At 42.6% G+C, this 26950-nt stretch overlaps 2 protein-coding genes across 2 annotated transcripts in view; both read left to right on the top strand.

Moving 5' to 3' along the window:
* The first annotated feature begins 1269 nt into the window (after window positions 1-1269).
* LOC140911943 (uncharacterized) lies at window positions 1270-9467 on the top strand. The gene is made up of 3 exons (XM_073346105.1): window positions 1270-1394; window positions 1770-4077; window positions 9111-9467. The coding sequence occupies exons 2-3, from the start codon at window positions 2485-2487 to the stop codon at window positions 9465-9467; spliced, it is 1950 nt and encodes a 649-aa protein (XP_073202206.1). The 5' UTR covers window positions 1270-1394; window positions 1770-2484.
* A 73-nt stretch (window positions 9468-9540) lies between these two features.
* The window catches only part of FBN2 (fibrillin 2), a 254203-nt gene continuing 236793 nt past the window's right edge, over window positions 9541-26950 (top strand). Inside the window, exons 1-5 of the mRNA XM_073344871.1 lie at window positions 9541-9970; window positions 11037-11119; window positions 15671-15769; window positions 16296-16391; window positions 19976-20071. Coding sequence (XP_073200972.1) covers window positions 9753-9970; window positions 11037-11119; window positions 15671-15769; window positions 16296-16391; window positions 19976-20071 — 592 coding nt within the window. The 5' untranslated portion in view covers window positions 9541-9752. The remainder of the gene's footprint in view (window positions 9971-11036; window positions 11120-15670; window positions 15770-16295; window positions 16392-19975; window positions 20072-26950) is intronic.

Below are 26950 nucleotides of genomic sequence, written 5' to 3'. Positions count from 1 at the left end.
GATAAAGTGAACTTAAGGAAAAGATATCTGCAAAATCAAGCTGGGTTTATAAAGAGACTAGTCAATTAAGTTGATTGGTCGAAGACACACCTCACCTCTGTTTACCAGAGCTGTATGTATAATCAAACATTCATGTATATTAAACATGAAGATCCCAATTCTGCCACTCTTACTTGCATTGAGGAATTGCCTTGCTCTGCAAGTAGCTCCACTGCAATCAATAGAAGGTTGTAGTCTGGTTCTGATCTTTTATATAACGTTGTATTTTTGTTATTTCACTGTCTCTTTTGTTCTGTGTCCCTTCATTGGTTCTTTCTACTATATACACCAATCCTCATGTGTATATAGCAGAATCTTTTCAGTGTCTTTTTCTCTTTTTTTTTTTCTATTAATCTCCTTTCCTTCCTGTTTTGATTAATGTCTACCTTCTTGTCTCTTTTTCTCACTTCCCTCTTCTGATGTTTTACTAGCTCCAGGGCAGAGTGGGGTTAAATCATGAAAGACTCAAAGCTTGAATCAGGTATTTGAGGTGAAGGGGGAACCAGTGGAGGGACTCCAAGGGTATATCTACATGGCAATTAAAAACCCACAGCTGGCCTGTGCCTGCTGACCCAGGCTCACATTAAGGAGCTGTTTATTTACAGCATAAATAGCTTGGAATCAGGCTGCAGCCCAAGCACCGGGACCCTCCTGTCTCACAGGGCCCTGGAGCCCAGGCTTGAGCCTAAGCGTGAACATCTACACCACAATTAAACAGCCCCTTACCCGAGCCCCATAAGTCTGAGTCAGCTGGCATAGGCCAATGTTGGGTTTTTAACAGCAGTGTAGACATACCCCAAGGAGGCTGCTGCTGCGCTCAGGAGTGTGAGCCAGGAAAATATTCAAAATGCTGTTGTCAAGCAAGGTTGCAGTACACAAGGTCCTAAATGAGGACGTTGCAGCAGTTAAAATGGAAATTGTGTGGTGAATGAGTTCCAGCTGTGTGGACAGAGAAGAAAAGGCCCAAATGTGTGGATCCAGCTAGAAGAGACAGATGACATCTAAGTTACAGGCTTGAGTAACCGCAAGACTGGTGTCTATAGTCTTGGAGAAGGAAGGGGATGGGCAGGAAAAGTTCAAGAGCCAAATTTTGGCCATGTTGATTTTAACACCTGGACATTGACAAAGGGATGTCAGAAAGACAGGCTGAGAACTCATTTTGGGCGGGGGGGAGGGGGAACTAGATTTCTGAGTCCTTGACACACTGATAGAAAAGAAAAAGAAGGCGGAGAACCAGCTGAGCAGCGGGGACAGCAGAGCAGCACACAGCAGGAGTTTGCCTGGGAGTTCGCCTGGAGGGAGCCCAGTGAGGCTTACGTCTTGCAAACTGCTCTGAGGAAGCTCACAGTAGGAAGGTGATATGGAAGGGGGGGGTTCAGCTGTTGTGACCTGCACTGAATGTGCCATGTTTGTCTTTCTTCCACAGGACAGAAGCGACTTTGTCTGTACAAAGTGCAAGCTGGTCTCCATATTGGAAGAGAAGATTGAAGGTCTGGAGCAACAGATAACAACCCTGCGTTGCATACGGGAAACTGAGGATTTCCTGGACGAAACTCAGGATAGGCTTCTAGGGGCACAAAGCTCTACAGATATAGAGCAGGTTGCACAGAGGAGCCAAGAGACCAGTGAAGAAGCTTGGCAACATGTGACCTCCAGAAGAGGTAAGCGGAATGTCCGGGTTCCAGTAACACAGACACAGGTAACTAACCGCTTTCATGTTCTCTCCACAGGTATCGTTGCGGAGAGTGGACCAGATGATATGTCTGGGGCGAGAAAGCAGAAGGAGACTCCGCTGGTTGGAAGGCATGAGATGCGCTGTCCTGAGGTTGGGGGTTCCACGACCACCACCCCCAAGAGGAGAAGGCGGGTGGTGGTGGTCGGGGACTCTCTCCTCCGGGGGACTGAGTCATCTATCTGCCGCCCTGACCGGGAAAACCGAGAAGTCTGCTGCTTGCCAGGGGCTAAGATTCGTGATGTGACGGAGAGACTGCCGAGACTCATCAAGCCCTCGGATCGCTACCCCTTCCTGCTTCTCCACGTGGGCACCAATGATACTGCCAAGAATGACCTTGAGCGGATCACTGCGGACTATGTGGCTCTAGGAAGAAGAATAAAGGAGTTGGAGGCGCAAGTGGTGTTCTCGTCCATCCTCCCCGTGGAAGGAAAAGGCCTAGGTAGGGAGCATCGAATCGTGGAAGTCAACGAATGGCTACGCAGATGGTGTCGGAGAGAAGGCTTTGGTTTCTTTGACCATGGGATGGTGTTCCATGAAGGAGGAGTGCTGGGTAGAGACGGGCTCCATCTTACGAAGAGAGGGAAGAGCATCTTTGCCAGCAGGCTGGCTAACCTAGTGAGGAGGGCTTTAAACTAGGTTCACCGGGGGAAGGAGACCAAAGCCCTGAGGTAAGTGGGAAAGCGGGATACCGGGAGGAAGCACAGGCAGGAATGTCTGTGAGGGGAGGGCTCCGGCCTCATACTGGCAATGAGGGGCGATCAACAGGTTATCTCAAGTGCTTATATACAAATGCACAAAGCCTTGGAAACAAGCAGGGAGAACTGGAGGTCCTGGTGATGTCAAGGAACTATGACGTGATCGGAATAACAGAGACTTGGTGGGATAACTCATATGACTGGAGTACTGTCATGGATGGTTATAAACTGTTCAGGAAGGACAGGCAGGGCAGAAAAGGTGGGGGAGTAGCACTGTATGTAAGGGAGCAGTATGACTGCTCAGAGCTCCGGTACGAAACTGCAGAAAAACCTGAGTGTCTCTGGATTAAGTTTAGAAGTGTGTGCAACAAGAGTGATGTAGTGGTGGGAGTCTGCTATCGACCACCGGACCAGGGGGATGAGGTGGATGAGGCTTTCTTCCGGCAGCTCACGGAAGCTACTAGATCGCATGCCCTGATTCTCATGGGTGACTTTAATTTTCCTGATATCTGCTGGGAGAGCAATACAGCGGTGCATAGACAATCCAGGAAGTTTTTGGAAAGCGTAGGGGACAATTTCCTGGCGCAAGTGCTAGAGGAGCCAACTAGGGGGGGTGCTTTTCTTGACCTGCTGCTCACAAACCGGGTAGAATTAGTGGGGGAAGCAAAAGTGGATGGGAATCTGGGAGGCAGTGACCATGAGTTGGTTGAGTTCAGGATCCTGACGCAGGGAACAAAGGTAAGCAGCAGGATACGGACCCTGGACTTCAGGAAAGCAGACTTCGACTCCCTCAGGGAACGGATGGCCAGGATCCCCTGGGGGACTAACTTGAAGGGGAAAGGAGTCCAGGAGAGCTGGCTGTATTTCAAGGAATCCCTGTTGAGGTTACAGGGACAAACCATCCCGATGAGTCGAAAGAATAGTAAATATGGCAGGCGACCAACTTGGCTTAATGGTGAAATCCTAGCGGATCTTAAACATAAAAAAGAAGCTTACAAGAAGTGGAAGGTTGGACATATGACCAGGGAAGAGTATAAAAATATTGCTCGGGCATGTAGGAATGTTATCAGGAGGGCCAAATCGCACCTGGAGCTGCAGCTAGCCAGAGATGTCAAGAGTAACAAGAAGGGTTTCTTCAGGTATGTTGGCAACAAGAAGAAAGCCAAGGAATGTGTGGGCCCCTTACTGAATGAGGGAGGCAACCTAGTGACAGAGGATGTGGAAAAAGCTAATGTACTCAATGCTTTTTTTGCCTCTGTTTTCACTAACAAGGTCAGCTCCCAGACTGCTGCGCTGGGCATCACAAAATGCGGAAGAGATGGCCAGCCCTCTGTGGAGATAGAGGCGGTTAGGGACTATTTAGAAAAGCTGGACGTGCACAAGTCCATGGGGCCGGACGAGTTGCATCCGAGAGTGCTGAAGGAATTGGCGGCTGTGATTGCAGAGCCACTGGCCATTATCTTTGAAAACTCGTGGCGAACCGGGGAAGTCCCGGATGACTGGAAAAAGGCTAATGTAGTGCCAATCTTTAAAAAAGGGAAGAAGGAAGATCCTGGGAACTACAGGCCAGTCAGCCTCACCTCAGTCCCTGGAAAAATCATGGAGCAGGTCCTCAAAGAATCAATCCTGAAGCACTTGCATGAGAGGAAAGTGATCAGGAACAGCCAGCATGGATTCACCAAGGGAAGGTCATGCCTGACTAATCTAATCGCCTTTTATGATGAGATTACTGGTTCTGTGGATGAAGGGAAAGCAGTGGATGTATTGTTTCTTGACTTTAGCAAAGCTTTTGACACGGTCTCCCATAGTATTCTTGTCAGCAAGTTAAGGAAGTATGGGCTGGATGAATGCACTATAAGGTGGGTAGAAAATTGGCTAAATTGTCGGGCTCAACGGGTAGTGATCAATGGCTCCATGTCTAGTTGGCAGCCGGTATCAAGTGGAGTGCCCCAAGGGTCGGTCCTGGGGCCGGTTTTATTCAATATCTTCATAAATGATCTGGAGGATGGTGTGGATTGCACTCTCAGCAAATTTGCGGATGATACTAAACTGGGAGGAGTGGTAGATACGCTGGAGGGGAGGGATAGGATACAGAAGGACCTAGACCAATTGGAAGATTGGGCCAAAAGGAATCTGATGAGGTTCAATAAGGATAAGTGCAGGGTCCTGCACTTAGGACGGAAGAACCGAATGCACAGCTACAGACTAGGGACCGAATGGCTAGGCAGCAGTTCTGCAGAAAAGGACCTAGGGGTGACAGTGGACGAGAAGCTGGATATGAGTCAGCAGTGTGCCCTTGTTGCCAAGAAGGCCAATGGCATTTTGGGATGTATAAGTAGGGGCATAGCGAGCAGATCAAGGGACGTGATCGTTCCCCTCTATTCGACATTGGTGAGGCCTCATCTGGAGTACTGTGTGCAGTTTTGGGCCCCACACTTCAAGAAGGATGTGGATAAATTGGAGAGAGTCCAGCGAAGGGCAACAAAAATGATTAGGGGTCTGGAACACATGAGTTATGAGGAGAGGCTGAGGGAGCTGGGATTGTTTAGCCTGCAGAAGAGAAGAATGAGGGGGGATTTGATAGCTGCTTTCAACTACCTGAAAGGGGGTTCCAAAGAGGATGGCTCTAGACTGTTCTCAATGGTAGCAGATGACAGAACGAGGAGTAATGGTCTCAAGTTGCAGTGGGGGAGGTTTAGATTGGATATTAGGAAAAACTTTTTCACTAAGAGGGTGGTGAAACACTGGAATGCGTTACCTAGGGAGGTGGTAGAATCTCCTTCCTTAGAGGTTTTTAAGGTCAGGCTTGACAAAGCCCTGGCTGGGATGATTTAACTGGGAATTGGTCCTGCTTTGAGCAGGGGGTTGGACTAGATGACCTTCTGGGGTCCCTTCCAACCCTGATATTCTATGATTCTATGACTTGTGGCACCTTAGACTAAAATTTATTTGAGCATCTGATGAAGTGAGCTGTAGCTCACAAAAGCTTCTGCTCAAATTTGTTGACTTGTGGCACCTTAGACTAACAAATTTATTTGAGCATAAGCTTTCGTGAGCTACAGCTCACTTCATCAGATGCTCAAATAAATTTTAGTCTCTAAGGTGCCACAAGTCCTCCTTTTCGTTTTGCAGATACAGACTAACACGGCTGCTACTCTGAAACCTAATAGTAGTCATGCTTCCACATAAGAGCACTTAGGGGCTTCTGAAAATTCAAGCCTAAAGGTATGTCTACACTAAAACTTATGGCTGACCTGTATCAGCTAGCTCAGGCTGCAGGGTTATAAAACAGTGTAGACATCTGAGCTTGGGCTGAAGCCCAGACTCTTGAACCTGGAGTTCCAGAGCCTGGGCTCCAGCCTGAGCCCAAACATGTATGTTGCAATTGTATAGCTCCACAAGCCAGCTGATACCACCCACTTGTGGGTATTTTTTATTGCAGGGTAGATGTACCCTGTGTGACTTTGGAGCCTAAATCCAACATTCAAAGGCACTTAGCACCTAAGTCTCATTGAGAATCAATAGATAATTCCTAATTTGCTCTATTGAAAGTGGGAGTAATCCACCAAAAACAACCTGACAGACTTTCTGGGACTGAAATATAAATCTCTAATTTTGATGTGTTTGAAATATAATTTCACAATTTACCTCTTTCAGTATTTTTCTTTTGCTCAGTACCTTGCACCCTATTTTAAAAATACTTAGGCTTCCCCTCATACAGTATAAGAGTCCTTTTAGGGAAGGGAAACTTTGAGTCACTGACAGTCTACTTTGATAGTCATCATCAGCGTGTTCCTGTTACACCTCTGGTGGCTAGGACAGTGATGAAGCTCCTCCACTCCTGTCTGCTTCAGGCAGTCTTTCAATGGTTCCCCAGCTGTGCCCCAGGTTTTTCAGCTTGGCTTCCACAGCTCTTGATATAATCATATCAAAGACTGTCAGTGACTCAAAGATTCTCTTTCCCAGCTTCAGCAATGGTATACTGATATCCTGTAACAGATGAATCTGGAAGGAAAAGAGCTAGACAAGTAGTAGCTGAAGTTCTATGCCATATCTTACCAATGGTGACACAGTTCATGAAATCTTATTTCCTCTCTGAGCAGAAAACAGACAAGTGTAAACTTAGATATATCAAACATTTCCAGTTGAAACTGTTCCATTTAAAACTGACTATTTTAGGGATGTACTCCCCCCCCCCACCTACTTGACTTTTTCCAAAAAAGGATCCTTTACTGGGGAAAAGAGTGGGAGGCGTTAAGTGTGTATATATAGTCCTAGTTTATCACCACTCTGAGAAGAGTGGAAAGTTTAATTTGTCATACTATTACTTTGCCATGTTATTTTCAGGTAGCCTCATTTTCACTTGCCTTCAAGTGTCCATCTTACTACTACTCTGGTGATGGAATCAGTTTCCATCCAAAGCACATGACTGATCCATCTCCAGTGCCTCCTGGAAATGATGGTGCTCAGATCCTCTTGGCTGCACTGTCAGTGGAGGACATAATTATAATGTCCTAGCTCCAGAAGAACTAGACCTTTGACAGTATTTGGTTAGCAGCACGGTATTCTTCCCTACATTAATTTGAAACAGCAGTGATTCTTTCTGTCTCTGAAGGCAGACATTGTCTCCAAAGGTCCCTTTCTCCACTTGGAAAGGTGTGACCTAACCTCATACTGAAAGACAGTTTTTACTGCAAGGGAATAATCCTCATCCCTTCCATGGGCCACCAGCCTGTATAATTCTTGGTGGTGCCCCAAATGGGTCCAAGCAGAGCCACCCCCTCCATAGGAGGGATTGGGGCAACCAGTCTGGGCCCTGCACTTTGGGGGGAAGGGGGTGCCCATGCTTCAGGGGGCCTGGCACTGGTAGCAGTGAGCAATCCAGCCCCAGCCTGCTCTGTTCTGGGCTGGATTGCTGGAAAGAGGCAGGGCAGGACCAAGCACTTGGGGGACTAGATGGGAGGGAGGGCTGGAGTAGAGGCAGGGGTTTGGGGGAAGGGGCTGAGTCACTTGCTGCTGCCAGCACCAGCCCTCCACCTCCCAGGCCACTGTGGACCCTGCATCCCCATGAAGCACAGGGCCCCACAAACTGCAGAGCCTGATGCCCCAGTCCATCCTAGGGACAGGATGGCTCTGAAAATTTAAGCCGAAATATTGGTGGAGCTGGGCCCATGTTCCTGACTATTGGTGGAGCACAGGCCCATATAAGTTGCTGCCTATGATCCCTTCTCCATCTCATCCCCACCTGAAAACAGAAGTAAAAATTTTCAGCTCTGTGCAGGTAGCCAGAAGCTACTTGGAAAAAATCCCAAGGATATAGCAGTAGCCATGATAGTGTGAGAAGTCTCCTCAATAGCATTTTAATCACTCAAGACTGTCATAATAAATTAAGAAAACAGCATATCCCCCTTTTACTATCAGAGCAATGACAAATGTTTGTAAACAAAAAGAACAACCCCCCCCCCCCGTTTTAGGTTGGTCAGACTCACAAACCTTTAAGGTGAATCTAGGCTAGTTTTTGAGCACTTGTTCAATTTTCAACAAATTTATGGTTTTGGGTGGAAACCAAGCAAACAGACAAGAAATCAGGTAAACAAGCTGATTCTTGTTTTGATGTTTGAGATGTATTTGAAAGCAACCTCAACAAGCAGGAAAATCCAAGCAAAGTAAAGAAAGTTTTGCAAATCTTAACTTATTATCCAGGCCTTCCAGAGAAGTCACCAAACTCTCATATAAATACACAAGGTTAAAAAAAGACAAAAGATGAAAATCTGATTCGCCTCTAGAGCGCTACAGTCCTGGTGTCCTCATTTAACTGCCAAGGTTTAGCTACTCAACCGCACGCCTCCTGGAAGAATAAACATTCATTGTCTGGGCTCCTCAACGCAACCGCTCCTCCCGCTGGACTGAAATTAGAACAAAGTCAGGCAAAAGGTCACGAGTGGAAAGAGAGCAATTACATGCCCTTTTCACCGCGGGTAACTGTCCAATTTCCTCAACAGACCTCAGCTGCAGGATATCTCCCACCACTGAAGGGGCTGCACTGCAGTTCCCGCCTTGCTGGCCAGATAACTAACCCCAGCTGCCCACCTCCCCCAATGGCAATGCCCCTTATGTGATCAGGTCTGTGGTCTTGCTTGGGAGGGTCGGTGCGTTCGAGATCCACTTCTGTGCCTCAGCGAGAAATCAATCCCCTTCGGGGGCAATTCTGCACCGACTAACTCTGCACACGTCGCTCTAACTCCGCGGCACCCCCACCCCGGCACGTGGCAGCAGAGGGTCCTCGCTACGAGAGCTTGCTTAGGAAAGAAAGCGAGGGACCAAGGCAGCTCTTGCAAAAGCAAAAGAGCCCCCGCCACAGCGCCGTCTCCTGAGTGCCCGCGGCACCGCCCCGAGACACTGGGGGAGGGGGGCGAAGTTATGGAACCGGGGAGCAAGGGGCCTGAATGAAACGACTGACACCCCACGAACCCCTCTCCTGCCTCCCCGCCCCTCCTCCTTCGCATAACCTCATCCTCGCCCATCCCTCCCCCTACGACTTCCTCTCCCCCACAGCCCCTCCTCCTTCTCCCCGTCTCTTCCCGCTGCGCCTCTTCCCCCACCCTGTTCTCAGCCCCTCCTTCTCCTCCCCCTGGCTGCAGCCCCCGCCCATCTCCGGTCTCACCCGCCCAGGCCCGCGCCCTCCTTGCTGCGCTCCCACGTGCTGGGAGCTGCGAGGCTCCCCACTGACTGACAGGCAGGCAGGCGGCCGCCCTGCCTCAAAACCCTCCAGCGCCTCGCATCCTTCAGCTCGCTCCTCCGCAGAGCGGCTCTCCGGTCCGCGGCTGCAGCGTCCGGGGGCCCCTTCGCCTCCCTGGCCTCGCCGCCTCTCCAGGATCCGTCTCTCAAACCGCCTGCTCCTCGGCCGGGATTGCTCTGCCCTCGGCACAGCTCCGGCGCAGCCTGCCTGTGCCTTAGTGACTCCTCGGGGTGCCGGGAGCTTCGCGGGGCCGGTCTGAAGCTCACCTCGGTCCCTGCTCTTTTGTAAATACAAAGCACGTTGCGGAGCGATGCAGCGTGGAGCCCAGGGCGCCCCGGCGCGTGCTCCCGCCGCGGCTTGCTGAAGGCGCTGTGGAAGAGGCGGCTGCGGTACAGTCCCTCCCGGGCAGGGAAAGAGGCAGCAGCGGCCCCCTGGCCCCCCAGCTGCCGAGTGCTGCGCTCTGAAGACGCCCCCGGAGTGGAAGTTTCAGTGCTTTGCACCCGGCCTCCCTCCTGGTCGGGGTTTCGAGCTGTCCAGTCGCAGGATGGGGAGACAGCGGGGGCTTTGCCCGCAGCTTTATTGCTTGTGGCTGGGCTGTGTCGCGCTGTGGGCGCAGGGAGCAGCCGGGCAGCAAAAGCAACAGCAGGTCCGGCCCGTGGGGGGAACAGACGCCATCTACCCAGCCTCGGAGAATCGGGAGGACGGGGCAGGGGCCGCCACCAGCCGGGTCCGCAGGAGAGGACAGCAGGATGTGCTCAGGGGGTAGGGAAGCACTTCACCGCAAACGCGCTTCCATGCAGCTCACAGCTACTGCACACAATGCAGCACAGCCACCCCCGGGCAGCCCCTTCCCGCTCACCTCCCTGCAGTCCACAAGCAGCGCCGTGTAACCCCTTTCGTTCAGTCCACAACTACATCGATACACCTCGCAATCCCGCCCGGCAGTCCACGCAGCCCCAGCCATGCAAGCCCCAATCCCCACCACCTCAGTGGAATCCATTACCAATCTGTGTAATCCCCACACAGCTACCTTCGCGCAGTTCACAGCGGTCTCCGTGTAACCTCTCCCCGCTTCAAAACCGCTGCTGGTGGCTCTCGTGTTTGTCTTCATCACACATGACATTTCCTTTCAAACTCACTTATTAGTCCAATTTAATGTTGTTGTTTTAATTCTCAATTGTGGCCACGATTTTAAAAAAAAGTACCCTCAGATACTGTGATTATGTTTGAAAAAATAGTTGTTTGCTTGTAAAGGTAAACGTGAAAAGGTGGTGCTAATAACAAGTAACAAATAGGGCTTCAATTTTGTGATCCTGGGTATTACAGCCTTAAAAAAAACTTTGAGGTAGACTTTGTTTTGCACGTTAAACGATGTGCTTGCAAAAGAGGATGGTTTTGTTTGGTTTGAGGAAGAATTTGAAGGGGGAGGGCTAGCTCAGTGGTTTTAAGCATTGGCCTGCTAAACCCTGGGTTGTGAGTTCAATCCTTGAGGGGGCCATTTAGGGATATGGGCAAAAATTGGGGACTGGTCCTGCTTTGAGCAGGGGGTTGGACTAGACGACCTCCTGAGGTTCTTTCCAACCTGATATTCTATGATTAATTTCGGTTTAAGGTGGTGGTGGAAGGTGCTTTTTCTTTGTTTGATTTTTTTTTTATTTTGGGTTGGAGGAAGGGGAGTTTGTTTGCTTTTGTTTGGCAGTTCATACAGTTTTTGTTTTGTTGTACCTGGACTGTAGATTCTTTCCCTTCTGCATATCTAAAAAACCTGGATGTGCCTTTACATTGACCGACATTTTTGTGTGCACATTTATTTGTATGTGTGTGACAGACCAAACGTGTGTGGCTCTAGATTCCACTCCTACTGTTGCCCTGGATGGAAAACGCTCCCTGGAGGAAATCAGTGTATTGTTCGTAAGTGTCTGACTTTAGGTTTTTACAGTCTCATGGGAAATAATCTTCTCTGAATTTTTCTGCTGCATCCAGTATAAGATAGTGGAATATATCTTGTAATTCATTTTGGCAAGTTCAGTCTTCTAGGTTACACTTCAAAAACGAAATGGTAGATTTAGTGGCTCAGAGTTCCCATAACCAAAACCTTAGGAATACCCTAAACAAAATACAGTGATGCATGGATCAATTTAGTTTAAAAAAAATAAAAATCATTAATTGAGTGATCAATACCGAAAAAAGAAAAATGTCAAGCAAATGGGATCTGAAGTTTTCTAAAACTTCTGTGGTAAATTCGGTATTGCAATATAATGATATAATAGGAAACTTTTTAATGTGTAGGGGTGTTCACTTATTTTCCTCCTTGTCATTTTTAGTTGTGTTTTAATTGCTATAAAGCATGGAGGCTCAATAATTATTGCACTGGCCATGCTAAATTTTGTACTGATAGATCTGGCTATTGTTGACATGGCTTGGCAAAAAAAGGAGAGTCTGCTGAGCAGTCTACTTAAGAAAAATTGTCTACCTAAAAAGGAAATTTAAGGGTTTTTGTCTGTTAAATTACTGTCAATTTCAGAAGTGTGCTTTTTGTTCTTTGAACTTCAGCTTTAATGAAAACTTCACCTACTCATCCTACCCTTTGACTAACCTGTGTTATTTTCTTACCTAATAAATATGTCAAATTTGCAATTCAAGAACACATTGCTCTCCAGTTCTGCTGTGATGTGCTTTGTAATGCCTCCTCTGACAAATCAAACATTCAGTGGGGGATGGGAGGAAAATATGTTGGCTTGTAGAAGTTAGAGATGGAAAAACCTGCCATGTCATTGAGGCCACTGCCTGGCAGCACATGACTACTGGTGTTTTCACTTTTGTTTATTTTACATAGTTAAGTCAGTCTTGTTAACATTATCTCCAACTATGCCAGATATCCTTGATCTTAGGTTCATAGAGTCATAGACTTTAAGGTCAGAAGGGACCATTATGATCATCTAATCTGACTTCCTGCGCAACACAGGCCACAGAATCTCACCCACCAACTCCTGTAACAATCCCCTAACTTATGTCTGAGCTATTGAAGTCCTCAGATTGTGGTTTAAAAACTTCAGAGTGCAGAGAATCCTCCAGCAAGTGACCTTAATGTTTTACAGGCAAAGGATAATTAGAAATTCAGAAAACAGCAATACCAAACTAGCTGTTGAATAATGGGAGCACCTGAGTGTGCTTAATTTAATGTATAATTTATGTACGGTATATAGGGACAAATTTTAAAGGTATTTGGGTGCCTAAAGATGTATCTGTGGTGCCCCATGAGATTTTCAAAGCCCCCGAAAGCCTAATTCTCATTTGTAATCTTCAAAAATCTGGCCAGTAGTGCATACTAAGGGCCTGAGCCTAGAATCTGTTCACATGCTAAACTCGAATTTGACTTTTATGTGACTCATTTGCTCAAAGGGCCCTATCCTGCTCCCAGTAAACTCAGCGATAAAAGTCCTGTTGACCTCAGTGGTGCAGAAATTGGGCCAAAATGACTACGCGATTGGGTAAATGGTTAGCACATGATGCTGTTTTTATAGATGTTTTTGATAGTTTAGGAACATATTTCTACATTCATACTCATACTTTTGTTGTGATCAGAGACTCCTTTAGAACACTTTGTAGTTACAGCCTTTTCTGGCCAAACTAAATGGCTATCTCCACTAGCAGTACCCCAGTGGAGATTCATCTTATACCAGCAAAGAGTTCTTTTGCTCATATAGCTTATACCAGTTCCCCAAATGAAATGAGCATTGTTAGGTTTTTGTTTGTTTGTTTTTGTGTCCCCGTCGCCCCCCACCCCCCCAACTCTAAATGCGTCTACATTGGGGCTTTTTGCCAGTTTTAAAAATATAAAGAATTATGCCCCTAACCAACCAACATTATACTGGCAAAAGTTTTTAGTGTAGACCTGGCCTTGCTCAGGAAATTGAGCTGGCCCATTTTTCTGTGGGTTAATGAATGACTTAAAAAATCAACTCTGGGTCTCTGGTATTGGCCATGTGTTGTAATTCAGATGCCTGACTCTTACTTTTCAGTTAGCCAATGAAAAAGGATTATGTTTTTTGCATTAATCAAGGCGATATTACTAATTTTAACAAAACAGTGAATTAAAGTGAATTCTCTCTTCCTCTCCCCTCCAATGGGAATTTCTTCAATGATTTTTGTTTCCAAATCTGCTCCCTTAGATAGTGATATTTGTTCAGCTTCTCCACCCTCAACTCCTATAAAAGAGTTGGTATCTATATAGTCTGATTTTTGAGTATCATCAGACTGAAAATGTCATCTTTCTGAGTCTACTGGAGTGATAAAGATGAATAAGTTTTCTGTGAAGAAAATCTCTTCAAGGTTTTTGTTGTGGTAACTGTCTGAGGACAGTAAAAAAGAAGAAGCACAAGCATGTGTTTATGGCTCAAATGGCACAAGAAGACTCCTTTTCCAACAAGGTCTTCTTTCAGCTTTCTTTTTATTTGGCTTTGCTGTTATATTACCAACATGTCAGGTTAGGAGCTGATTTCTCTCTGCTTAGATAGCTTGGAAAAGAGTCTCATGAGGTGGAACTATTTAATTTACCCATCCCAATTCTTGGGAAACCATGAGAAACCTATTTACTGATAATATGTCGGGTGGAATTTAGCATGGGGGTTATAATATACGTGAGGATTAGTTGAATTTTTGGTAGGCTATATTAACAATGTCTTATGTATTCCTTGAAAAGAGTTAATTTCAGCACGTATTACACCAAGACATCACACTGCATTGCAACTTCTATCTAAAAGTGTTCATCGGTTTAGAAACTATAATCCGGTTATTTGGTTAGAAGGTCTGAGTATTTCCATTATTTTGTAATGAATACATCCAATTACAGAGGAGACGCTGTACGTAACATTTTTCTGATTCAAATTCATTGAAGCTTAGGTCAGCAGAGGGTAATGATGTGCAGGGACAGTATATTCATAGATGGAAGTGGGAGGTTTTTGACGTCCCCCTGTGGTGCACCAGGTAACCAACTGAAGAAAGGTGTCCATGGGCTGAAAATGTGAGCTAGGGGTTGTGTGACTTTAATGGAGAATTTCAGGGGGCACACGTCAAGCTAGGCAGGATTTTTCACATTGATAAGGAGCTTCTGTTTTGAGGGGAAAGTTGGTAAGTCTCCTAGAGAGAACATTTTTACTTGGCTAATGGAGCAAGAAAACAATATACTTTATTTTTGCTTTGATAAGTTAGATTTCTTATTTCATTAACACTTTTTTTTTTAAGTCAGAATCCAGGATACAAAATAAATTTCCTTTGCTTTCTTCCATCTGGAAGAACAGAGTTTCTGTTTCTTTCCCACTCCCACAAAACTAATGGAGAGGTTAGGCCTTCGGAGATGTGGGTCTCCAAAGAACCATGGGAGCTGAGGTCATCCACATGTGGACTCTACGTGTGTAGTGTCTCTCACAAGAACTTGTTCTTCAATGGTATTTGTGTAGGGTGCTGCTCCGCTAATGTGCTGGGGCTCATATTCCGTCCCTTGTACAAAACCCCCCACAACATTTACTTTGTCTTAATCAGGACAGAGATCATGATTGGGCCCTTAGCATTTTCATGCTTGTTTAGTTCTGTGAGTGGAACATCCATTAGAGTCGGTGAGGAAATATGCATGCATGAAGATGGCAATAGATGGTTAATATTAGCACAGCCCATTACATAACATTTACGTACTTCCCAGAGAATTTCATAAAACTACCATCCAAATGACAATATGGAAGTGTTTGCATGTTTGTCTGATTTCATTAATTCTTTACAGGAAGGTTTATTTAAAGAGATAATACCACATCTGATAGACCCCAAATACGAACGCTGTCCTCCCTCAAAAGGTCAGCTTGACTTTTAAAATCCATCCTTAATCAGGAAAAAATAAGTAATTCTCCAAAATAAGGTCTGAAATCATTTTAAAATTAACATTTGTTTTAAATACATGACCCAAACAAAACCCATCCAATAACCTGAATTTGTAATATGTATTGCTTTTGTATTTAGTGAGCGTGAAGTGCAGTCAAATCTCAGTTTCCTACTTGGATTGTCTTTAGGTCATTCTGTCTAAAACTTATAGTTTTTACTCTATTCCATTGCTTGTTTTGGAGGCTATTGTTTCTAATTAGGAAAAAAAAGTGTGTTCCTCCTCCCAATTTTGGAGAGTTCTATTTTGGCCCTTTCCATCTTCAGAGTGTTGCTTTGCATTTGATCACAGAAATGATTTACCACAAATCAACTCTTTGTACTATGTTTGAGTTTTATTTTGGCATATATCTAACATTGTTTAACTGCATCTCTGAATTGAGCAATTTTCTGGCTTGGTTCAAGGCATTCATGTTTTCTGACTTCTCTTTCAAACAGTAAGTTACGAGTTTAGTTCATTAACAAGCATTTCTTTTGTAATTTAATTCTGAAAACATTCTTATTCACTGTTTTCTTAAATGCTTTCTTCCCCAGCAATTTGTAGAAATAGTTGTGGTGATGGATTTTGTTCCCGTCCTAATATGTGCACGTGCTCCAGTGGACAAATATCACCTACCTGTGGATCAAAATCTAGTAAGGACTTACAATATTTGCATTGCTTTTAGAGATCTCTCTTAAATTGATCTATAATAAGCATCCATTTTTCAAAAATACTTCAATGTATAGAACAAATACCTTATAAAATACATAGTCATCACTATATACAGACATGTAATTTATACTTACTGCTTTAGTTCTATCAATAGGCATTGCTCTGAGTGATATGACAAAAAGTGGGCATATTTAAACACACACAGATACCTTGAGTACATGCACATCTTGTAATACAATTTTCTAATTCTGAATTTTTGCATGAAAAGTTGGTTGCAAAATCCCTCTAGATGTTTAGGAGTTGCAAGTTGTGCCATATATTATTGGAGAAGTTATTTTCCCTAGATTTTGTTTTAAATGTCTTGATAATTTGTCACACAAATGTAGGCATATATACAAATTCTTTAAATGGCTATGTGTACATGTTTTTGAATGACACTGCTGTTAGCCACTTTTGGAAACCCATTATAATATTAAAATTAATCTGTATATATGTGTTCCATTGTAGTACAACAGTGCAGTATCAGATGTATGAATGGTGGTACTTGTGCAGATGACCAATGCCAGTGCCAGAAGGGGTACATTGGAACTTACTGTGGACAACGTAAGTAACTTCTCTGTTTCATGCTTAAATTTGACAAGCAGGGACCAATCCAACAGTCCTGGCTTATGTGTGTAGCTTGGAGTTTATAGGAGAGCAAAATAATCTAATTCTATGCATAAGGTTACATATGCAGAGATATTGTGCCATGTCTGAGGATGTAATACAGAAGTCCCTTGCTACATGGACCAGGTTGAGCTGCATCTACACTCCTGTCACGAGTCCTTTGCACCTCCCACAGAAAGATGTCAAAAATTACATTAATTTGGAAAACAATAAAATGATTAAAGAGAGATTGATTTGTGAGGAAAGATTAGAAGAACTGAATTTGGCCAACTGATTACTAATTAGCAGAGAATCTGATAACAGGTTACAAGTATTTGAGAAGTGAGACTGTTAATAAAAGAGGAGAATTGTATAAGGTGGTCTGTGGGTATGCAAGTAGAGGTAAACCAATGAAGTAAAAAGAAAAAGTAGTTTGAATAGCAGGAAAAAAATCTATGATGGAGACATAAGTGGAAGAGCATCCTAAAGAAATAGTGACAGCCCCATTGTAAGCCTGGGCAAAGCTCTGGAGAACATTTTGTGGGCAGCCTTGCATGTGTCATGTGATATGTTGGATGAATTTTCACATTTTTGATGATGATGATTTTGGGGTACTTTTCCCTTGAGAATTAGATAGTTCTAAAGGATCGTTGGTGGCAAAAAGTGCTTTGTTTGTTGCTTTAAAACCTAGGGCTTAAACCCTAGAGAGTCTTACTCAGGCCAGTCAATGGGAGTAAGCTTGGATCCTTAAGCACTGATCCTACAAAGAGCTGTGCATGGGCAGACCTCTGGGATTGCACAGAGCACACTGGAGGATCAGTGCTTTAGTTAGGGCTTGAGGATTTGGCTTCTAGACATAGGATTGAAAGTCATGTTTAAATTATAACATGAATATATTTAATTTAAACCATCATTGTGTTTTGAGATTTTAAAAAACCTTCTTGTTCCACAAAATATTGTAATTCATCCACTACGTGCTATAACAGCAACATAGAAGTTGCTTCATTTAATACATGGGACTGACATCTTGAGTGAAAAGTAATTCAGTTTAGGCCTTGATAAGAAATACAAGCTTTATCACGCTTCTAGATAATAGTACATTTTTATGTGTTTCCCTTTGTGATGTAGTGGTCAATCAAAGTGTACTATATGTGCATTTTTTCCAATTTAAAAGATTTAACAAAGAGTTGTTTTGGCACAGGGTAGTCAAGTGCTTTTATAACCTGTCCTAAGCTGTGGGGACCTGAGTTGGAAGACTGCCTAGAAACTTTAAGACCAAAATCTCTCTTTGCTGTTGCTCAGGCATGTTGTAAAGACAGTGGAACTGTCCTGTAGTTGCAATCTGTTCTTTCAGAGTACGTGATATTTCTGCGCAAAGCTGTACAGCCTTGGAAATAAGTGAGGCCTGATTTAAGCAGAATTGCTTTAAGGCACTAAAATTAATAATCTTTTCAGTATAACAGGTGAACTCTCTCTTTCACAGTCATATTCTGTTTATAAATGCTTGCTTTCCTAGAGGCCCAGTGAAAATTCTTGAGGGCTTAAAAAGGAAAGGTTGCTCTGAGGGAATTGCTGTATACCAGCAATATCACGCATTTTGCTAGGAAGTTCATACTTCATTGTTTCAAGAATATATATGACATTGATTGGATTCAGATGGATTTATAGGACACTCATTGTTTGATTCACACAAATTTTGTACATGGTGTGCATGTGCAAATTGTAACCCATCAGTAGATTTACTACTGGAGAAGGCAGATGATATTTCTTCTGCATTCCATTCTAGTGATCTACACCAAAAGTAGATCGCTTTAATTTCTGACCAGGACACCTTAGGTGACTCACTAGTGGAGGCTACCTGGAGATATGATGAATCATTGGATCTCCCTGGTGTCCTAGCCATGCCCACTTCTGGCCAGCACTACCTACTTTTGGGGTTGCACTGTCTGTCTGCATACTTGCTGGTAAAGTCGGAGTTTCTGATACCTTTGCCATTATAAGCACCACATCCTAGCAAACTTGCTGATGTTGGGACCCCACAGGCCTGGGATAACCGACGTATCCCAGGATGAAATATAATTATTATAGCTTTAGTTTTTGGGAAACTAGTTTATTTTTTTCCAGAAAAATCATTTTTTTAAATATATGAAGACTGAATGAATATATAGAGGTTATGCAATTAGCTTAATTGGGAAGGATTCCCTTTCTAACTTTATATTGGTGTCTAACAAATGGTACACCATGATTCTGTGGTGCAGTAAAACTGCTTTGATTGGTCCAGCCACTTGAGGCCTCGGCTTATGTAAGGGGATCCTGTAGTGCTGTGGAACTGCAGTAGCGGTTTGTACTCCACCTCTTTGCCTCCCCTCAGTTGCCTGTACAGGAGTGTTGCTGGGGAAATGGGATGGCTCAGGAAGAAACTTGTGCTCTAGCAATCCCGGACTGCCAGAAGGGCTCCTGGGAACCATTAGCAACCAGTGGAATTTACAACAGCTTTCAGGCTGCTTTAAGTCTTGCCTGAGAATAAACTTTATTTGTCAGCCTCAGAAGTGGGGAAACCCAAAGTCGACTTTAAGCCACCTTTGCCCACATACCTCCCATGCTGCCCAGGAGTTGAACTAAAGACAGAGTTCCAAGCATTAAAATATGGTTCTACTCTAAAACCAAAATATGTAAAAGGTGGCATCTTTTCATTGAAAAAATGAGATTGTTATGTGTTTTCAAGTTGTCTACTAATTTTATGGCAGAAATAAATTCTTACTACTATTTGTGCCTGTTAGTGCTGCACAGCCAGGCCCATTATTTAGCAAAGCACTTAAGCCTGTGCTTAATTTTAAGTAGCTACTTAATTCCATCCCCATTCAGCAGAGCTTTTTAGCATGTGCTTAAAATTAAGCACATTTAAACAGGTGCAAACAAAGGTGGAATTTGGCCTGCAAAATCTTTATTACTAGGGACGACATGTAAGAAGAAAAGAACCCAACATGGATTTCAGGTCCAGATTGAGTTTGTAGGGCAGTTAGAAAATCATTTTTACTTGTAAATTGAAAGAACTTTAACATTAGAGCTCATCAGAAACCAATAAAAAAGATCAAAAATTTTTTCATTGAAATTTGATTTTCATCAAGGATTTCCTACCATCTCTAATAAACATGGACCCCCCCATATGCTATTTTTACAATGGCACTTTTCAGATTTGATCAATATTTTAAAGAATTTTACTTTTTAAAAAAACTTGCGAAACTAATCCTAATTATAAATTCTTGTTTGGGATTAATGGGTAAACCCAATTTGATCTTTGTATAGCTAATAGTTTTTGAGTTCTGAATGAACAAAACATCTCCCTTAGCTTTATAGTAATTATGAAAAGTTTTAGTCTAAAGTTTTTGAGCAGATTTGACTGAAAACTGTCTTTGAGCCTTGACTATCTGCTGTTCTGTACTAATGCCAATGAGGTATATTTATTTGTTAATTTATTTTAAATAGATTACAAAGATATACTATTAATATTACATCAGAATTTCAACTTTTTTCAAACACAGCTGTCTGTGAAAATGGTTGCCAGAATGGAGGACGTTGTATTGGACCCAATCGCTGTGCATGCGTGTATGGATTTACTGGCCCTCAGTGCGAAAGAGGTAAGAAAAATAAGGAGAGAAAGGAATAAACAAATTTGAAAGCAAGTTTATAATAAGCCTTTTGTTCAAAATATTTTTCTTTCCTTTGTGACTGTAGCATATCTGGTTGGCAAACGGAAAATTACAATGCTTTTGTTGTGATTGAGAAAAAGCTGTGTTCTTATAGATTTCTCATTATCTTTTATCTAAATTCAATAGACAGTGGGCCAAACCCTACTGTCAGTTACCCTGAGTGCGCTGGGTCAGATCTGTTGATTGAACTGGAACCATAGAATTGTTACTGAGCAGAATTTGGCCCAGTTTTCCATACAGTAATTGTTTAAAGAAAATATATAGAGCTATTTATGCTGATGTGAGAGTGCCTTAAAGAAACATTTAAAATAAGAAAAAATGGATAAATTATAATAACTGTCTAAGGCCATGATTCTAGAAAGCATATCTATCCAGGAAAGCACCTCTTTAGGTGCTTTTCTGAATTAGGACCTAATTTAGTAATTTTATCATTTTACTATTATTACTGAAGAAGCCATCAGCTTATTTATTACAAGGATAGAAACGTCAGTCCTAGCCATGTCACTAGCAACAATGCTGGAAGTATTTAGTACTAAACATAAACAAAATTGTTTTTGGTTGAATTTGAACTATAATTGTCATGTTAATCTTGAAAGACAATAGTTCCATATATAAAAATTTAGAATAACGGGAATCAGGTGATCAGTTAACAGGTTTACAATATATTTCCCTCTCAAAATATGTTATACTTCAGTTTACGTTGCAGATGACAGCTAGGAGTATTCTCTTTATTTTTAAACCACAAGGCCTTCAAATGAACAATGTCAAATATCCCTGCCAAATACTTCTGATCTGTCAGGCAAACAAAAAGAACGCTAATACTAAATTGAGCTAAAAGTGAAATGTCACTCAACATACTTTCTAATTTAAAATGTTCTTGAAGACTGCTTTTCAAAATAATCACTAGAATTGTACGTCCTTTAATGTTATCCTGTCAGCATTCATTTAAGTTGATGCTGGTTTGCTTGGCAAAAATAATGTTCTTTGTCTTTCTCTGGCCCAGTTTATTTTCAGTGTGTTTGCAAATAACTTTTCTCATCAAAAAGCATAATGAAGAAGAGAGCAACAGAGATGTGAAAAGCTAATGGCTAGAATGCATTATCCTACCCCCTCATTAAAATACTCAATAGGATTGCCCTTTATAAAGTAGTGGCATTGTGCCTCAAGAATCTTTGATCATCCTATGTTGTTTTAAACACCTAAATTTAGGAGTTTGCTCTCCTGTAGAGGCAAGTACTTAGTTCCATTTGCGCAAGGGAGATGTACGTGCATTGATGGGGAAAATAGACTTCTTAACTTTGAGGTTCATACTGGGTTAAATTCAGACCTAGTATAAGGAGGAACAGCTTCCAGGGAACTATTTGTTTCAGCTTCAGTATATATATAGTGTTCAAATGTGATTAGAAAACACAGTATTTTACCACTTTTATATATCTTACACTTATTTGACACACACTGCATGTGTAACTTACATGCTAAATGGGTAGAAGTGTAGCAGGAAAAGAAACTGACACAAGGGGAGTAATATAGAGCAAGCCCTGATTCCTGCTATTCCTGACTTGTTTTATATACCCACTGAAAGGCAAATTACTAGAGGTTACAATACTTTGCCACAAGCAGCAGAGTGACATAAGTGATGAATTTGGCTCTTTGTGTCTAACTGCCTGTTGCTGTCAATCTGAATATCAGATTTTAAGAGTTACCACTATTAGATTAGTGTTTGGTATTATAATACATTACTTATCCAGTAAATCCCATGGGGACTATGAACTCCAGACCTAATTCTGGTATATTTTTGCTTTAGACTAATTAATGTGGAAAGTAATATGAAGCAGCAGTCTGTTGGGAATTATATTGATATATGTACAAATATGTGGAAATCCTCTTCATTGGGTAAAATGTGTGCACTTAATTTATATTGGATTTTCAAAGGAGCCTAAGGGAGCTGAGCATCTCAGCTTTAGTTCAGAGTGGAGAAAACTCATATACAAATTTAATGGTTCAGGTTATACCCAAGGGACATGAAGCTGTTATCTGAATAATAAAACATTGTTTTTGTTGCATTGGGGGGGAGGGGTGCTTGTGTGTGAATGTTGTTGTTTGGTTTCTCTTGAATGTAATAGCCTTGATTCTGATCTTTCTTATGCTGGTTTCAGTAGAATGCCAATGCCTTCAAAGGAATTACTCCTGATTCTCACCAGTGTGAGATCAGACTAAGACGTTCTGAGGACCAGATTCTGCTATCCTTACTCGGAAAATAGTCCCATTGACTTCCGTGGGATCCTTCATGGAGTAAATGGGCCAAAATCTGGCTGTGAAGATGGTTTTGGATTTTTTTTTGTATAGATTCTATGAGAGGAAGATGCTCCAGCTTATGTATTTACAGTTTTTGTTGAGTTTTAGATGTCAGTCCCAGAATCTGCTTTCTGACAATTCATTAGAAACTTTAGATTCAGATTTTCAAAGCCACCTGCGGGATTTGGATGGATAAAATTTAGACATCCAAATCTTTTAGGTGGCTTTCAAAGTCTTAGCCTGAGTGTACAGGAACAGAGAGTGACATGCCAGATAGGGATGACAATATCACCTGAGGTTTTAGCCTGCAGTATATAACTGACCAGCAAGAAAATTAGCTTAATTAAAAATTTCAACCATAGTAATTGTGTCCAAATTCTGCATTCTGTTACACTGCTGAAAGTACAAAGCAACTCCATTTAAATCAATGGAAGGAACTCTGAGCAGAATTTTGCAACATTGTTATATATTCTGGAAGTCATGAAGACTTTCTTCTAGCCTGATGCTGAAAGCAGAACCAGTATCATACTATTACACACTTTCCTTTGCTCATTTAATATCAACAAAGGTCTGACTGTGTGATCCTAATCTGACATTAATTGCTCAGTCTAAATGCATGCTTTCTGAGTAATATAATATCCTTATGTGAACAGGCAATATACCTTATAGGTGTGGTGGCATATTTTTGATCTGTGGTTTAAAGCAATCCTGGTAGATGTTTCTGAAATAATTAAAGATGGAAAAAACAATTGTGTATCGGTCTCAAGGTTTATTTTAAACAATGTATGTCTATGGATTAATGTACTTTATATTAGTAAAATTAAACTGGGGGGTGGGGGAAGAAACACTTCCTGAGGAAAGGGGAGAGAACAATGTTTTCAGGCACAACTTTAAAAATACTTGGAAGATATTTAGAATTTGTAAGTCTTCTCATTATGGGTGAAATTCATCAAACCGTGCCTAGAGCCTGGGTACAGTAGGGATTGATGGGAGTGGACAGAATCCAACCCCCAACTCAGTGAGCAGATTGCATGGCAGAAGTGCAACCACTGTGTGGCCAATATTCTAGCCTATGGGCTGGGATAGCAGTTCATTCTCCTAGTGCCCCCTTGTATGGATGTTTCTGACCATGTTGTATACAGATGCCATGGGCACATAGCTCACCCTCCATGCTCACCTTCAGGCTGATAAATCTGGCATTGGCAATGAGCCCACCTCTGTAGCATGCAAGAGGCATCTAGCTCTCCCTGTTGGTCTGCTCAGTCTGAGCCACTGTTATTTAGGGGGTATTGGAGAACTTAAGTGGTACGTGAGGACCGTCTGGAAAAGGGGAATTTCAGCCTGTGTTAATGGTAGATATGCTTGCTGTCTTTCAAAAAGGTTTTCCATGAAATATGAATATTGAATCATCTATTCCTGTAAAATAAATAAATAAGGATGAAGTCATGAGCAACAGTATTGCTCATTAAAAATAGTATCCCCAACATATATTTTGGTCATTTTAAAATTATGGGAAACATTAATCTCATGTGGTTTCTGTAAGCTAGCATACACAGAACTCTGTAAAATATAATGCGTGTCTGTTCTTTTCAATGGCAATTTGCAATTTTACATTTTTTCCTTTAGTAATAAAATAAGATTGCTTTACAACATGATGAAAAAGGCCTGATTCTTATGTACAGTGGTGGTAGTAGGCACCTTAATAATAGTTCACAGTAAAACAAACAAAACAAAACTCTGTAGTTTGCTTCTGAAACAAGCTTTTAAGCAACAGTCCTTAATTTTTAAACTAAAATGTTATAGTTAAAGTTTAGATGAACTTCCCTTGTAAATCACATTAGAGTTTTAAAAGACTTTGTCTTGTTTACTTTTTACATTACTGTATTTTCAAATGCATAGTTTTTATTGTTCTGTAAATTAAGGTCTTTTAAATTAGGTATTTTCCCCCTAATATATAACACATGTAGCTTTCCTTCAGATTGGCCTCCCAGACTCAGTTATATGATAAAACGTGACTGCTTGTTCAGCTATCTGGGCTCCTAGCAGACTAATTTCCGGGCTGGAGACAGGAGGCTAAGCAGTAACTAATGACTGGCATGATTACAGTATTTAACTTGAGACTAGCTGCTGGGATAACAAGAAAGCAGAACCTGTTTTGGAGAGCCTGCCTTATTTTCTTCTGATATATACAATGACCTTTTGTACTTACTATCAAAAGCTGTTCTTGTGGTCAACTCCTCCTCTTTGGTTTGAAGACACATTATGTTCAATCTGTTGGAAAGTTAAGGCACTTGATTTTGTCTGTTGCTTAAAATTGAATGAGTTATGAAAAGGTTATATACTGAAATAAATATTCTGCCCCCAGTCTCGTGTGTGTGTGTGTGTGTGTGTATGTATGTGTAAAATAATCCCCCCCCCCATTCAAAGCCCCAATCCTTATTGTATGCACACAAGTGGTTTTTACTCATGTCAATAGCCGCACTTACTTCTGTGAGACTACTTGAGAAAGGATTACTTGTATGAGTAAAGGTTTCTAGGGCCAGGCCCTTCATTCAAAGGAAGCTTGCATCCTTGTATTTCTGCATGCAGTGCTGTCTTTTAAAATTAATTATCTGGGAGGTATACAGGCCCAAATCGAAACTCAGAGAGTCTGAGGGAAAGAAGAGATGCTGGTTCCACTGTGGGCTACAGGGAGAAGGAAAGTGTGCTGGCCCCCTACCAGAGCACTGAAGAAAGAGAATCCTCAGGCTATGGTGCTGTTATGGAGGCTCACTGTGTGTGGACATGGTGGTGTTGGAAGGGATTGGGGAGTGGGAGTCAGTGGAATAGGATAGAAGTAAATGCCTCTTGATTCTTATGTGGTAGGTCGGACTGAAGTCTTCTATGAAAGCTCCTGCTTGTCCTACAAAAGGTATATCAAAGAGAGGGTCACACACCAGTATTCCTGATGTCTTTTATGGTAGCAACAGCATGGGAAAGAGAAGCAGTTCAACAGTGTCAGTGGATGTGGTGAAAAGTCCTTTTGGAACCGTTTAGAGGTCTTGGACTTTGGACTTGTTTAGTGCCTCAGAGATCAACAATTCTGGAGAGCCTGCAGCCACACAGATGGCAAAAGGTTAATTTTCAAGATACTTGTGTTAAATGCTAGTCAGCAATGCTATTGTACTACAGCTCAAGAAGGATATGTACTTTATAAAGTCATTTGCTTTATCTAAGTTGCCCACCATTGATCTGTCTCGCACGCATATGGCATCTGCAGAGCAACATTCTAGAGATGCAGTGGTAAGTCCATAAGCCATTTCAAGGTCTCCTCTGTGGTGCTGGGGATAACATCCATTTCACCTTTGAATCCATATTTGCAGCACTGCATTATGATGTGTTTGACGGTGTGGGTGTTCTCACCGCAGTCGCACAAAGGGGAATCTTTGATTTTCCACATGTGCGTGAACTAGCTGGGTCTTCCATGGTTTGTTTGGATGCAGTTCAGCGTGTTCCAGAGTCTGCATGGCAGGTTGAAACCAGGAGGGCAGCTGGATGGATCAGTAATAATATGCTTGTTTGGAATGGTGGATGAGTTTCAGGTACTTTGCCATTGCCTGGCCGGATCCAGAGACATGAAGTGGTCGTATGTGGTCCATAGAGATTTTAGCAGTTTCAGGAATTGTTGGGATATGTTGTCCATAACCTGCCAGATGGAAAGCTCAGGTAGTCTTTGGCATGTTTAAGTTCTCATGCTGTGCCTATATCTTGACAGATAGCTGGAGTTTTGATGCTTGCTAATACAGAAAGCCACAGAAGTGGTGCTGATTTTATAGTTTCTGTGAAGATTCACATGGTCTAATTCAAATACCTGTCCACAAGTTGGGTATGGCAGCTTCTTGTCCACACCAGTGCACAGTACTGTGCAACTGAGTACACCAGTAAAGGCTGATGTTTGTAGTAGTGGGGCAGTTGATCCCCAGCTTGTTCCTGCTAACTTTTGGATAATGTTGATGCAAGTCTTCACTTTGGAGGCTACTTTTCTTGAGGTGGTCAGTGTGCAGTCAAGAATGACACTGAGATATGTTGACTTTGGGCATACTGCACAGTTTCACTACAAAACGTAACAATTAGAGTGTTTGTGCAATTCTGTTGTCAAGGTGGAAAGAAGAGACTAATGATTTGCTTGAATTTGATCTCAACTTCCATTTTTGCAAGCACTCCACCATGATCTTAAGGTCAGATGTAAGGGTTACTTCAAATTCTTTAAAACTATGGGCCTCATTTGTGAGCGCCAAATCAGCAGCATACGCAAACTTCTGCACTGTCACTTCAGGCATATCTCTTGTGCAGACATTGAAAAGTGTGGGAGCAAGTACAGAGTCTTGCGATAGCCCATTACTCAGTGTGTGGCTTGCTGGTTTGATCTCTGAGGTATATGTACATCCTTCGGCTGCTAAGCATGGGATTCAGCCACTGGAGAATCCTCATGCATTGGAGAATTTTGGCCAGTTTCAGTAGCAACTTCTGTGC

The sequence above is a fragment of the Lepidochelys kempii genome, chromosome 5 (assembly GCF_965140265.1).
Source record: "Lepidochelys kempii isolate rLepKem1 chromosome 5, rLepKem1.hap2, whole genome shotgun sequence".
NCBI lineage: Eukaryota > Metazoa > Chordata > Testudines > Cheloniidae > Lepidochelys > Lepidochelys kempii.
Note: the sequence above shows the minus strand (reverse complement) of the source record. Positions and strands in the feature narration are given on the sequence as shown.

Bases quoted from the DNA above. Each gene is read 5' to 3' on its own strand.
- LOC140911943 (XM_073346105.1), top strand. From the start codon at position 2,485: ATGTCTGTGAGGGGAGGGCTCCGGCCTCATACTGGCAATGAGGGGCGA. The intron at 4,078-9,110 runs GTCCTCAAAGAA...CCCTGGCTGCAG, and splicing joins CTGGAAAAATCATGGAGCAG to CCCCCGCCCATCTCCGGTCT.